The sequence below is a fragment of the Fundulus heteroclitus genome, chromosome 2 (genome assembly GCF_011125445.2).
Source record: "Fundulus heteroclitus isolate FHET01 chromosome 2, MU-UCD_Fhet_4.1, whole genome shotgun sequence".
Taxonomy (NCBI): Eukaryota; Metazoa; Chordata; class Actinopteri; order Cyprinodontiformes; family Fundulidae; genus Fundulus; species Fundulus heteroclitus.
The window spans coordinates 29,756,967-29,770,810 of NC_046362.1; the positions used below are offsets into that span (position 1 = coordinate 29,756,967).

At 39.8% G+C, this 13,844-nt stretch overlaps 1 protein-coding gene across 1 annotated transcript in view; it reads right to left on the reverse strand.

Annotated features, from left to right (window-relative positions):
* The window catches only part of tead1a (TEA domain family member 1a), a 64,014-nt gene that overhangs the window by 10,906 nt on the left and 39,264 nt on the right, over positions 1–13,844 (reverse strand). Inside the window, exons 5-9 of the mRNA XM_012867639.3 lie at positions 11,994–12,125; positions 11,732–11,781; positions 8,320–8,381; positions 5,804–5,931; positions 2,432–2,605 (exon numbers count right to left, since the gene is read on the reverse strand). Coding sequence (XP_012723093.1) covers positions 2,432–2,605; positions 5,804–5,931; positions 8,320–8,381; positions 11,732–11,781; positions 11,994–12,125 — 546 coding nt within the window. The remainder of the gene's footprint in view (positions 1–2,431; positions 2,606–5,803; positions 5,932–8,319; positions 8,382–11,731; positions 11,782–11,993; positions 12,126–13,844) is intronic.

Genomic DNA, 13,844 nt, shown 5'->3' on the forward strand with positions numbered 1-13,844 from the left:
GAGATGGCACAGAACAAAGTTTTCCTATGGACAGACGATGAGGTTCAACTGTTGCTTAAGGTACTGGGTTCTCGCCAGTGCATTTCATTGTCAAAATTACACTGAAATTTGACCGTTACGTTCAAGAGCGTTCATTGGTTGACATCTGGGGCTACCTTGATGCGAGGTTTCCCCCCACTGACTGTCGAACATTTGCCGGCAGCAGCACACAGACACGTCTCCTCCCTGCAGCTGCACACCGGTTTCAAATAAAGAGCTGCTGCTGGAAGTTTTAAAGCCTGCGAACATGTGCAGAACAGCCAGCAGAAAACCTGCGATCGCCTTTATAGACAACATAAACATAAAAGCGTTGTCCGGAGAAACTTTACCCGGTAGACAGACGACAAAAACGAAATGCTGACTGGTGCTACATGCTAAGCTAGCACTACGACGCGGATGTTTGACAGCAACATAAAAGGGTCAGTAAAGCGCTCGAGTCTGCGTCAGGGAAGTTGTAAACCTCCAGGACGACATAAGGCTAACGGTAGCTGCTGTTAGCTTGATGGACAGCCCAACAATGGAGGTTCTGTCCGTTTGGGCTCCCCCTGCAAGTATTAACGCTCCGCTGTGTGAATGCATACAGCAACGAAACAACATACCAGCATCAACCCCACCCAATAGCTTTCAGCGTAGGAAAAATGAGAGAAAGACTTATTAAATCCAAAGATCTGATTTAGGCTATTAAATACAGCGCTAAGCTAAGCAGCAAATCAGCCACATGGTAGTAACTCAATGCATGCAGGCGTCTCACCGTAATGAAGATTACTTGCTCTAGTTCAAACCGACGACAGAAAGACAACAGTATCTCAAATGAACACTTGTGACAACAATGATATGCAGAATACCATCTCCAAGCACACAATATGGCAAACCTTAAAGAAGATGGGCACCAGTAGCAGACGACCCCCACTGGGAGTCTTCTTCTTGGTTCAGAATAGGAAAATATTGCTGCTATCAGGGCTCTTACGAAAAACATCGCCTAGTCTGATGAGTTTTGATTTCAGCGGCAGCAGGGTGGGACTACAATACTAATCAGGCATAAGCAAGATCCAATCTGCCTTATATCAACAGTTATCGGTGTTGGTGGTGGTACTGGCACACGTTGGGCTCCTTAGCACAAAGGCAAAAATAATTTAAAAACCACAACCTACTATAGATTTGTTGCATAACTGGTGACTAAAAACTGTTGGTGCATATCTTCTGATGGCTACTTGCAGCAGAATAATGCGCCATATCACAAATATTATGCAAAACCTGTAATAAAAAGCTTTCAATGCTGAAGCTTGTATAAACAGTAAGAATACCAAATTACCAAGTTATAAGTTAAATTTATCCCTACTGTATTATAAATTAGAATCTATTAGGGCTGGATGATAATTCAATAATATTTATCGATCGATAGATGGATATCGATAATATAAAAAATAGGGTCAATAAAAAGTTCAAGAATAACAGTTTTCCTTCCTTTTACATTCTAGCCTATCAGGTAGGTTAATATTAGAGTCATTACATCCTCCCGACCAATCACAAACGTAGACCCGGGAACGCTCAGTCACCAAGCTCCGCCCCCTTCAAAGAGTTCAGAGAGCGCATGTTCTTTTTTCTTTTTCAAAAACTTTTTCAAAAACAGTTGTTTCACTTGCTAAATTTGGTTTGCAGAAGAAGGTTTCTTCCTGATAAAGGGGAGTTTTCCTCTCCAATGTCGCTACATGCATGCTCAGTATGAAGGATTGCTGCAAAGTCAACAACACAATGCAAGCGACGTTCCACTGAGGCTACATGCTCATCCAGAGGGAGGGAATGCTTCAAGTCAATCACGCAATCATGCAATCTGCTGGGTTTCTCTTGACAGAACACCTTTTAACCAATCTATGTGGATGATTTAATAGAACTGACTTGGTAAAGTCCCTTGAGATGACAAGTGTTTCGAATTGGCACTACATAAATAAAATTGAATTAAACCGCCGTGTCACAGCTGTCGTCAAGGAGTTATTTTAAGGGCAAAATCCTTGAAAGTTTTATGATTTGGCCTGAAGCGTTTTGGAGAAAGAACAGCAACGTGGGACACACACACCAGCACGCACACACACACACACACAAAGGTAGAGGCAGAGCAACCTCTGAGTCAGGAGGTGAGCAGGTGTTCAAACAAAGCGACTGAGCTTTCATCAACCCACCACCTCTATATCCCAGGTGGAAAGACCGAACACACACATACACACACACACACACCTGGAAGTGCGGACAAAGACACAACCCTGCATGGAAAAGTACAGAGTACTTACAAAGGTAATTCACATTTGGGCAATTTTAAAAAGCTACACTCCACACAGAAAAAAAAGAAGTAAAAAAAAAACATCTATCACACAAATGAATGAACACATTTCCTCACCCAGAACTTGATTAGGTAGAAAGCGTTCTGTGGGCCCTTGCTGAAAAGCTCCTTGAGGCCGCCCTTTTTCTCGGGGAACTTGTCGTAGATTTGCTTGATGTCCACACACTCCAGCAGCGGGTCGCTGTAGCTCGGGCTGTTCTGGCTGATGTGCACAAACAGGTGCTTGTTGTACTGCAAATAGGATTAAAAGTAAAGACAAAAGATTTTAACATCCTCACATCCATTTTTTTGTCTCTAGGATTTCTCTGTAGCGCAGATCTAGGTCACATCAGTAGTTATATGAACATTTAAGCTTTAAATATAAGCTGTTTTATGGTTCTAAGTAATACATGAGAGTGATGATGAAAAGGAAACAAATCTGTGAATGGTCATCTTGTTATCATAAATCTAGTGATGCAACTGTTCGCCATTGAAATCTACCAGTTTTCCCCATGACTACTTCAGGTTTGACCGGCAATTATCGGGTAAAATACTGAACTATTCCAACATGGTTTTTGTTTACTACCCATGGACACAGTTTTGGTTTTTGGAAAGTGTTTGCATTTGATTTAAAACAAATGAGATGAAGGTTGTTGATATACTTTGATAAATAGAGGTTATCTTGAATTTCCCTTCATTTTTTTGTTACTTTTAAAACTACTACCTTTATCAAGGAAGTTCCAAACCATGCTTCTTTTTGGCACAGGAATCAATATCTCTAAACAAAACACATTTTCTTTAACCGATTGCCATTTAAAGTCCATCAGTCCATATAATTATAGACTTTTCTCACAGATTAATATATTGGTATCAGGTAAATTTACTCCTCTTTGCTTGGTTCTGAAACTTACTCCACTAATGAAATGAATGTTGGGCCAAAAACATGTAAAAGGTGGCCCAACCAAGTATAAAGCATCACTTTCTGGCTCCTCCCTTTTCTCCAAACATTACCCCACCAATCAGATGATAAAACGGTAAATAGCAGGTTGTGATTAGGATTAGCATTTAAAAGGCAGAAAGCCAAATAACTGGTTGGAAAATGATCCGGCGATGACATCACACCGGAGTTGATCGAGTTCTGGTTACCAGCTGGATTTTCTAATAGTTGTAGCGCTAGCTACTACTACTGGCAACACTTGCCAATAGTAGGTTTCTTTCCATTTGATGTGTTCAAACACTAAAGGCATATGTTCACAAACCTAGTTGTAGAGTATTGTGTGTGAAATTAGTTAAATGAGGCAGACATAATTTCTAATCTGAGCTGTTCCAACCTAAAACCTTCACAACAATTACCAACGGCAGCCATTGCAGCATTGATGGTACCAGTGACATCCATCTTTCATTGTGGGAATTGCGACTAGGAACTTACTTCTGATTGGAAACTCAGAAAGTCTGACATTTGAGTACAAAGTGAGTGTCCCATTAGAGACCAAAATCATCTATTGTTTACATCCACTTATCCATCCAGGGTCATGCGGGGACAGCTGCCTATCTCCAGTGATCATTAGGTGATAGGTGGGGTACACCCTGGATGGGTCCGTCACAGCAAGAAAACCATGCACACACACACACACACACCCTTATACATCAGGACAATTTAGAGAGACGAATTAACCCTACAGCCATGTTTTTGGAAGGTGGAAAGAAGCTGGAGTATGTGAGCAGTATCTGAGGAGAATATGAGAAGCATGCACGGAGGGGCGTGGTTACTGAAATGTAAAAATTTGATTGTGCGGACCTCGAGAATGCGCCGCCAACCATAAAGCAGCCTCACCAGGCGATTTAATAGTGCATTTCATTTTTCCTCGGTGGATGGAATTCTCAACCTCCGGGTCGGAAAATCTATTTTTGACCAATCTGTATAATCTGACTGATTTTGACTTTGTAAAGTGCCTCGAGATGACATGTTTCATGAATTGGCGCTATATAAATAAAATTGAATTGAATTGAATTGAATGGTGCGTTCCTTTTGCCTCAGATGTCGGAAATAACGAGTCACAGATTATGTTATCTCCGCCTTTTTGCATTCCAGTTTTTCCAATCCGGAGGTCGAGAATTCCGACCACTGAGAACAAACGGAACGCACTAATAACTGGGACAGCCAGTGAAGATCATCTCAAGCACTCCAACTTAGAGATTGATAGTGTGTTCCCAATAAGCTCCTTTTCCCAACTATGAAGCCTTTAATTAAAGGTCAAGTCCTAAACACATTCCTAAGCTGTGTCCCCAGGCATATTTAGCAGTTTTACACTTCAGCGGGTTTCTACCAAAAACAGTAATTTCGAGTATGGGACTGAAATGGTCAGGTCACCCTTTCTACAAAGTCAAAGGTTTCAGTACCGCAAAAATGTACCATACCTTTTAAAATATTTAAATTGTTTTTCATGAGATGTCAGAGAAAATGACAGACCTCATGGTGCTTTCTCTGGCTTTACTGAGCATTGGGTAATAGTTGTTGCCACCCCCCTGAATGTTGCTGTGCACTGCCAGTCAGCTGGCTGAAAAGACTAAATATACTGCTCTCTCTCTCTCTCTCTCTCTCTCTCTCTCTCCTCTCTCTCTCTCTATCGCTCGTCATCGCTCTCTCTCTTCTCTCTCTCTCTCTCTCTCTCTCTCTCTCTCTCTCTCTCTCTCTCTCTCTCTCTCTCTCTCTCTCTCTCTCTCTCTCTCGTGCCAGCCCATTTTGGTGGTTTGGGAAAATTTTTGGTCACAAAAAACACAAAACAGTCCTGATGTGCAATTATATGACTGCCACCTATAATTCATATTAAAGGCACACTATTTTAAAACCCCAAGAGAGAAGCAATGACTGTATTCTGCTTGATTTTGGTGTAAGAATAATCATTCTCCTTCTGATCAAGAATGATCTGTTTCGTAAAAGCTGAAAATATTACAACTAAATCCGAGTTAAAAACCTGCGTTTTAAAATCAGACTAACAGAACCAAGTTTGCCTGACTAACAGATGTCAGTTGTACATGTTTTGTTTAATTGTTTAAGGACGCTGCTCGCTCCATTTATTTACAGTAGAATAAATCATGTAGGGATGGCGACGCCGCTGCACAATAGAATCCATTTCAAAGCCATTGTAGAACATTTTTATGTACTGTCCAAACAGAAAGCAACAAGATGAATGCCAGCTGTCCGTGAGCCCAAGGTAGAAAAATGACAATGAATCCCCGATGTGGCAAGATGACAGATAGGCTGAGCAGACGGAGAGATAGAGCTTTACAAAGGTTATTCATACAAGGAGAGACACAAAGGGCTTTAATGCTGTTCTCTGCTGTAGGGTTATCTGTCATCTCTGTTTATAGGACAATAGGGAGTGCTTATTGTAGACTGCTGTCTCTGTCTGTGAGTGTGTAAGAGTGTGGGTAAGCGTGTGTACTCACCGCCTCCTGATCCCTCTGTGTCTCTAAGAAGGATGAAAACTCCACCAGTCGTAGTTTGGTGGTGCCGATGGATCGCCCCTGCCACGCCGGCTCTCTGTGTGTTTGGGCTGCAGCAGCGGGCTCGTAGGCTGAGCAATACACCACAAAAAAAGCACAGTTTCAAACCCAACCCAACACGGTTACAATACGCTGTCGTGCAACATGCATTTTGTTCGGTTGGAGACCTCCAAATCCCGTGGTTAAACAATCTCAACTCGCAAGCAGATGGCTGCTCATACGGAGCCTGTTTCTGGTTCTGCTGGAGTTTTCTTCTAGCTAAAAGGGTGTGGTTTCTCTCCACTGTCACCACATGCTTACTTAGGATGAGGGGTTGCTTCCTGCAAAGTCAATGACTCATTGCAACCAGCTGGGCTTCCCTAAGTCATAATTTTCTATATGATCATATTGATATTGATATATTGATCAGTGACAAAACCAATGGCAATACAGTTTAGTTTTATTGACTCAAAGTTTTTCACAGACATGTCCAGGTTTTCTGTTTTCTGCATACACCGACAGCACTTCCTGCAAAGGTGATGGGATTTTACGTTTTAAGAACGCAGACGACATGTCCCTGGTGGCTCACATGACCAACTCTGATGCTCTGTGCTGGTACCAACAAGCGGTTGCCAACTTGGCCAAAACGTTTTGTTTTTTTGTGACAATTTCGTGGATCCGAACGTCACAAAGACTAAAGTGTTGTGTAGCGGGGGCAGAGATAAGGATGCCAGGTCATCTGTTTTTCAGCTACTCAGCATCCAGGGCCAGCAGAGGGAGTCTTTTAGATTCCTTGGGACAGAAACTGACATCTAGCTGGCTTTTAACCACCACACCTACCCCATTATTTAAAATGCACAACAACGTCTACATCTACTGAGAAAACTGTGATGTTTTACTATCAAGAAGGACATCGTAACACTGGTTTATAAATCAGTCCTTGGATCTGTCATCACCTTTAGCATTTTATACCATTTTATCCTGGTACAACCTCCTCACTGGGAAGGATCAGGAATGCTACTCTGATCACAGAAGATCCTTCTCATCCCCTCCATCACTCATTCCAGCTGCTCCTATCAGGCACGTTTAAAGTCCCTCTGGCCCAGAAAGCTATTTACCAAAGTAATTTATTCCACTGGCCATATCCACCTTGGGCACTTCATAATAAGAAATGCACTTTTACACACTTTCTTTAACAATTTATTTTAACAGTCTCTTTTTTATATGTTTTAATGTGTTTTTTGGGTGTGTCTTGACAATGATCTTGCATTTAAAGTGCAAGAATGCTGTTGTTGGAGTCCTAACAAAGAAAACATTTTCTGTCACCATCTAAGAAAGCGATGCAAAAGTTTCGGGTCAGAGATCTGGTGAAGAAAAGACTCCAGCAACTCCAGGAAACAATTTTATTTGCTGACCAATGCCTTTCGGAAAGCGACATCTTTATTTTCAGTCTACAAGATCCTCAGATTTATTAAACTTTGGTCATAAAATTCTAAATGCTGGCTGACTTTAAAGCATAAAATTCTTTATTAAAGCAAATGTCCATGCAAATCTGTAAACAGAGGGGTAACATGAGCCTACACAGCACACAATGCTTTCATTTTTCTCACTGTGTTTGTTGCTTGCCTGTTGTTCCTGTTCCTGTGCCACTGATATTTTTCTGTCAAAGGTTCTGCCACTTTTGTCTTTTTGTTAGCTTTCCCAAGCCTAAAAATGGGAAAAATCTAAAAAAATATCCATAAACAGGAGTACAACAGTTCACAACTTAATCTGCAATGTTATTTTACATGCAGACCCTAACCTAGCCCTTACCCTCCAGTCAGAAAACAAAAAAAAATTAAATTTAAATTCAGAAAAAAAGACAAGAAAACATAGAAACCTCAGTTTAAAAGTTGCTCCGCTGAGTGAACCCAACTCAGCCGTGAAGAGTATGAAATATACAAATGTATTTGTCCTTAAACTTTCAAAATACATCCCGTTTCTAAATCACATCTGATAAGCACTAAGCACAGTCATATACTAATAAACGTTTTTTTCTCTGGGCAGCTGGGGCATGTCACATTAAAGCTACCAGTTTCTCACTTGTCCTGTTGGTGTAGCTCAAATAAAGATGACATAACTGTTGCTTTTAGAAATGTTTGTAGGATTTAAATAATGATGCATAATGAAGCAATTGGTCAAAATACCTGTCTTAATTTAATTTAAGTGGTAATATGTTAAATATAAACCAAATGTATTACTCTTAAATCAGTTTTCAGAGAATTAAGGTAGACGTAATGGTCATAAATGATAAGTGGAGTCATTTTGACACAGTTTCCCTCTCTTTGACCTCTTTGCGAGACAAAGACGGCAGTGCTGGGGACCCATGTGCCGTGGCAGTCAAAGACCACCCTGTGGTGAGGAAACATCATAAATGGCAGGAGAGAGAACCGACAGTCTGCCTCACAGAAAGAAAATAATTGTCCCATGGTCCCCCTCACCTGCGATTGTGGTGGTCCCTGCTGTCTGCACAGGGTAGGCCTGCTGGGAGAACGGCTTGATGCTGAGAGAGACAGAGAAACACACAAGAAAGCATTACACACACAAAAAAAAGACTGGAAGAAGAGCAGACACCGTAGGACCGGCCTCGTTGTATTCGCATTATACAAAAAAAGATTTCTGTTCTCCTTCTTGTATGAACAGAAGAAGGAGCGAAGAGGTCAAGAGCAGCTCTGCGTTCAATAAAAGCTGCCCAGCCCCATTTAATACCATTATCAGATCCGATGGTACAACCAGCACTAAAATGCTATGAGTTATGTGAACAGACATTAGGGTAGGAGAAGGAAACAGCAGGAGGCAGGCTTTAAAATTTCCACCTAATTTTAAACTCAACAGGTGGTCTTCATGTTGGCATTGACAAGGTAATCAGTGTTTGCCAATATGATGGCAGACAGATTCCAGGCATCAGTCATGTGAGTTAATCAAGTTAATTGCTTCTGAATCATAAACTGGGATAATCATGCAGATATAGTCTGATTATAGATTCAGATGCATAATAAATTAAACTGAAAGAGTCTTTTGATGTTCTTCTTCTCCAGAGAAAACACTATTCTCTGTATCTTTGTAAATCAAAATCAAAGTAAAATTTACCTCTTCAAAAATCAAAAACAAAAAACGATGTGCACTAATTTTTTTGTGGATTAAAATTGTCGCTTTGCCTTCTCATCTGAGAACTTTATGAAGAAAAGATATAAAGAGGCAAAAAGCTATAGAAACAAAATACTTTTTGTCCAAAATTATGTATAACCCTGGTACAATTGTATTTGTAGTAATCTTTTCATTCTATCAACATATTGTTAAGATATACTGTATCAACATTTACTATTTTATCATAAATACCAGTGGAAACATGTGAAATGTTGGTCAGAAATTATAACAAGGATCAGATTGCTCAATTACAATGATTTAAATGAGACATATAAAGAATTTCCAACATGCTACATTTTAACATACATTTAAAAATGAATACTTATTTCACATTGCTATAATATTTGTGGAGGATGCCTGTCAAACCTCCAATAAGAAACACAATTTGTGATTGAATAAGAATAATTTTAAATATAAATCTCCCAGGGGTGTGAATAATGTTGGTATTAATTGTATATTAATGCAAAAATAATTTGCTTCTGTAGCCTAGGTATTAAAATATGCTGATTGATATCAGCGTATTTTGCCGACTTGCAAGCAATAGCTAATTTTTGTGCAGCCTGTACGTGAAACTAGCTGTAAACAATAGTTAATAGTAGCTTGCAGGCTGCACCAATGTAGTTTTGTTGGTATTAGAATTATGAAATAAAGAGATATGTTTCCAAAGGCCAAGGAACCGAATCAGGATTTTAATCCAAAGCTGCCTTTAATAAGGTGCTGCTGCAGATGTGTTTGCCAGTAGTATACATTGGGAGTTTTATGTGTTTGTTTTATCCTCTTTTATGAAACATGCAGTTAACAGTTGTTATACTGATCTGGTATTTCTGGTGGTTTGCTAGCTACTGAAGGCCCATGCTAATGTCAGCTAAAAGCTAGGTTAGCTAATGTAGCTAGCAATTATGCTAGCTGGCAGAAATATTTGAATACATGTTTCAAAAACATCAGAACAAAGATGATTAAACGCATCAAAACATTCCAGCTGTGGTAGGAAAAAGACAATGGTAAATAGACAGAATTTATATAGCATTTTTCTAGTCCTACTGACCACTCAAAGCACTTTACATTTATGTAATCACACTAGCGTGCACACTAATGTGTAGCTCGACAACCAACTTGAGGTTAAGAGCCTTGCCCAGAGGCACAGCAATAACTGAATGGAGGAAGATGAAATCAAACCCACAACTTTCAGACTGCATAAGAACTTCACTCCCCATTGAGCCAAATTAACTAATAAATTCCCTACATTGCAAAATTTATTTTGGTATTTTGAATGTAAGAGCAGTTGTCTCTTGCTCATATTAGCTATTAGTGAATTTAGCAGGAACATGAAGAGAATTACAATTTTCTTTACTGTAAAGACAGAAGCTTGTCTCCTGTGTTTCATATGTTGGATTTTGACAAAATAATATTGCCAAACAATCATTTTATCTCTTTAAAGCTGCCGTTTGTTGGATGCCACAGAAAGCCAGTGGCACAAATTACTGAAACAAACTGCCTACAAACCTGAACTTGTTTCCTTGAAATACACAAAAGCCAGTGTCTGGCAGTGTTGCCAGATAGAGTCAAGGTTTTCTAGTTCAAAAATCTGTTAAAAACCATCACAACAAACAAAAACCTGGCCACTCAAATAGTGTAATATTTGCTATAAGGGCGGCTATGAGTGCACATCAATATATGCGTTTTCGAAGCTGCAATCCAAAAAAAACAGCCCAGAGTTCTTTTTCTAAAGACCACACAGCACAGCGACAACATATCCAGTGAGAGTGTTATGTGACACATCATCCCCCTAACATGTTTGCAGATCAGATTAGGCTTCAAAACAACCTTCGTTTCCCATTCGAAAGACACAAACTATGATCAATGTGCACACATACATATGGAAAGCTTAATTCTACACATTTAAAATAATTTAAATGTGGTCGTTATAATTTCTTACCCTTACTGCAAAATCTGCTGTTAACTGAAAGGCTGAAAAGCGGAACGCTGAACTTACTCCTCTGAACTATACAATCCATTGAGATTTGCGATCAGTACATGTTTAAGTCAAATTTCCCCAATAACTGCTATGAACCAATGACTAATGATGAAATGATGACGTTAATAAGTTAACTCAGAAACCACCGAGCTGACTTCAAATCCGCCCAAATTATGTCCACCCGCCCAAAGCAAATTATACCCGCAAAATAAAAATGAGAACCGGCCAACTGGGTGGAAAACCACCTAATCTGGCAACACTGGTGGCAGAAATTTCCACGAAGACTCAACCAGTCTTCGTGGAGATTTCTGCCAACATGCAGTGTAAACACTCTCCATTTACAGATGCAAATGTCTTAGTAAATGAGGCCTAACAGTTCTTGCTTAGTTTTTAGTCAAATATGCCTCTTTTCAATTTACCTTTATAATCCAAGTTACTGGGAAATTACATTTTCTGTCACATTAAGAATTCTAATCCAACCAAGCTGAGTAAACATTAGGCGCCCATGGTTCACACAGTGTTTTCTTTGTGAAATAAACATTACATGAGAGAATAAATGTAATACGCTATTTGAAATTGGTGAAGAACAAGATATGTGATTAATTTGCAACTACCTTGGAACAACTAAAGCCTAAGTATCCAAAAACTAAGGAATGCACTGGAACCACCAATCAGCGGCTGAATCTAAAGCAACACGCTAGATGAGAAGGCGTAATTTAAATGTTACTCACTCTTCCGTGGTGGAGCTGGACTGCCCTCCTGGAATCATCCCCTGCCACAGCTGAAAATAAATGTACGTATCAATATAACCCCGCTGAGAATGCAAAATACTAATGCAAACAATGTGCTTTTTCTTCTGCGTACTAGCACCAGTGACTGTGCATACACGGCCAGCAGATTACACAGACAAACTGCTTTATTGTTATACCCATCCATGTTTTTTTTCTTTTTTGAGGATAAACGTGTCTCTGTGTGAGCGTGTGCATGTTTTACCTGTGCGTTGCCGGGGAAGCTGGCCCGCACTATTCCAGGCAGCAGCTTGCTGTGTATGGCGGTGGCTGAGACGATCTGAGCCGAGGACATGGACGAGATGCTTTGCAGAGCTTTCTCCTTGGCATTCTGGTCCTGCACACGAACACGGACATTAACACAATCATTATTGTGAGCATGCGTCACACTTTGTAAACACAATGGTTGATATGTGTTTTGTAAGAAGCTGGGGGGAAAAAAAACTGTAAACACTCTGTAAAAAAAAAAAAAGAAGCCAAATTTAACGAAAACAGTGCAAAAATTGTTCTGTGAAGCTAGCGGTGGTTAATGCAACACAGTAAATCAGCTGTTGGAGCAAACTAACACAATGTAGATTAGGAAATATTTAACTTTAGGGTAAAAGCAGCATGGAGCACAAAACGGCTGAATGAAACAGAATTAGAGGCACTGTGATAGCTGGAGAATCACTAATTGGCAGCTTCACTCAAGTTAATTGGCACAGAGAGAAATCTCCCCTCCTGGGAGAGATAATAACATTACAGAAGGTACTGAGATGGGAATCATGGTGGATTTTCATGTCAAAACCAAGATCCAGATGTCGGGGGTTTTAAAAAAAAAATTTAACATGCAAGTTAAAAAAAAATACGGTTTTGGATTAAACCCTGAATTCTCCATTTGTCGCTGTTTGATGATAAAAGCTGTTTATTTTGGGGGAGTAAAACCAGTAATTTGACTAAAGTGAAGAACTGAACAACCCATCAGTTTACTTAACTGGAGACATTTAGTTGGGAATTGACTTTTTCTTTCTTTATTCAATGAAATATAAGTAATTGTATTAGAAAAGGATGGAATTATATAGCTTAAAAGTAGATTTTAATTTGGACTTGAATGTACTCATTTCCCGTCACGCTTGTCCCTTGTGGTGTCGCGAGGGGTGCTGGTGCCTATCTCCAGCATTCAATGGGCATACATCACAGTACATTTATAATGCTATAGAGTGCATTTGTACCCTGCTCCTGATGGATAACGTTGTAAAATGAGATTATATTGATCCTTTGTGACCTCTCTGCAAACTACGGCTTAAACTAAAATCATGCAAAAATGGGGAAAGCCTATAAGAACAGCTGAACTTTAAGTTGAATCAAACTTACTATAACTGGCAGCAGAATTGAACTCAAGAAGGCCAAATTTTATTCACTACTTCAAATATGTCCATACTTATAGAAAATATGTTCCACTAAAGGTGGGTCCAAGTTTTAAAATGACTTGTCATAGTGCCTTTTTTTTACATCGACATCAACTGACATTTTCACAGGGGTGTGTAGACTTTTGAGATTCAATGTATATCAAGTCCGAAAAAACATTTACTCTCGTCTCTAATGAGGCCGCCGTCATTTATTACATGACAGCGAACATCAACTCGGAGTTCCGGCAAGTCTTCTCGGAAAACAAGCGCTCCTTTGTTGCTTTAAATAAAGTTAATTACAGCCGACGAGGAGAAACAACGAAATAAGGAAGGACCAGACAAGCAGAGTACGAGATTAATAGACTGAGAGTTGGAGACAGTAGGAAGAAGGGAGGAAAGAGAGTAGGAAGATTTGGATGAATGCAAGGAAAGAGAAGAATGGCAGGAAGAGGAGGAGGAGAGAACCCAAACAGGCGGTAATTAGACACCTAGGATACTGGAGTCACTGTGACAGGCATCCTTCTAGTCACAGTAAGGGACAAACACTGAATTTAGATTGTTCTTGTTCATTAAGGGCAACAAAAAAAAACAAAAAAAAAACGATCTAGGTTTCAGCCCGTTTATCCACTGCTGCCATTAGGTCTTTACTTATCAGCTATTTTCTTCCA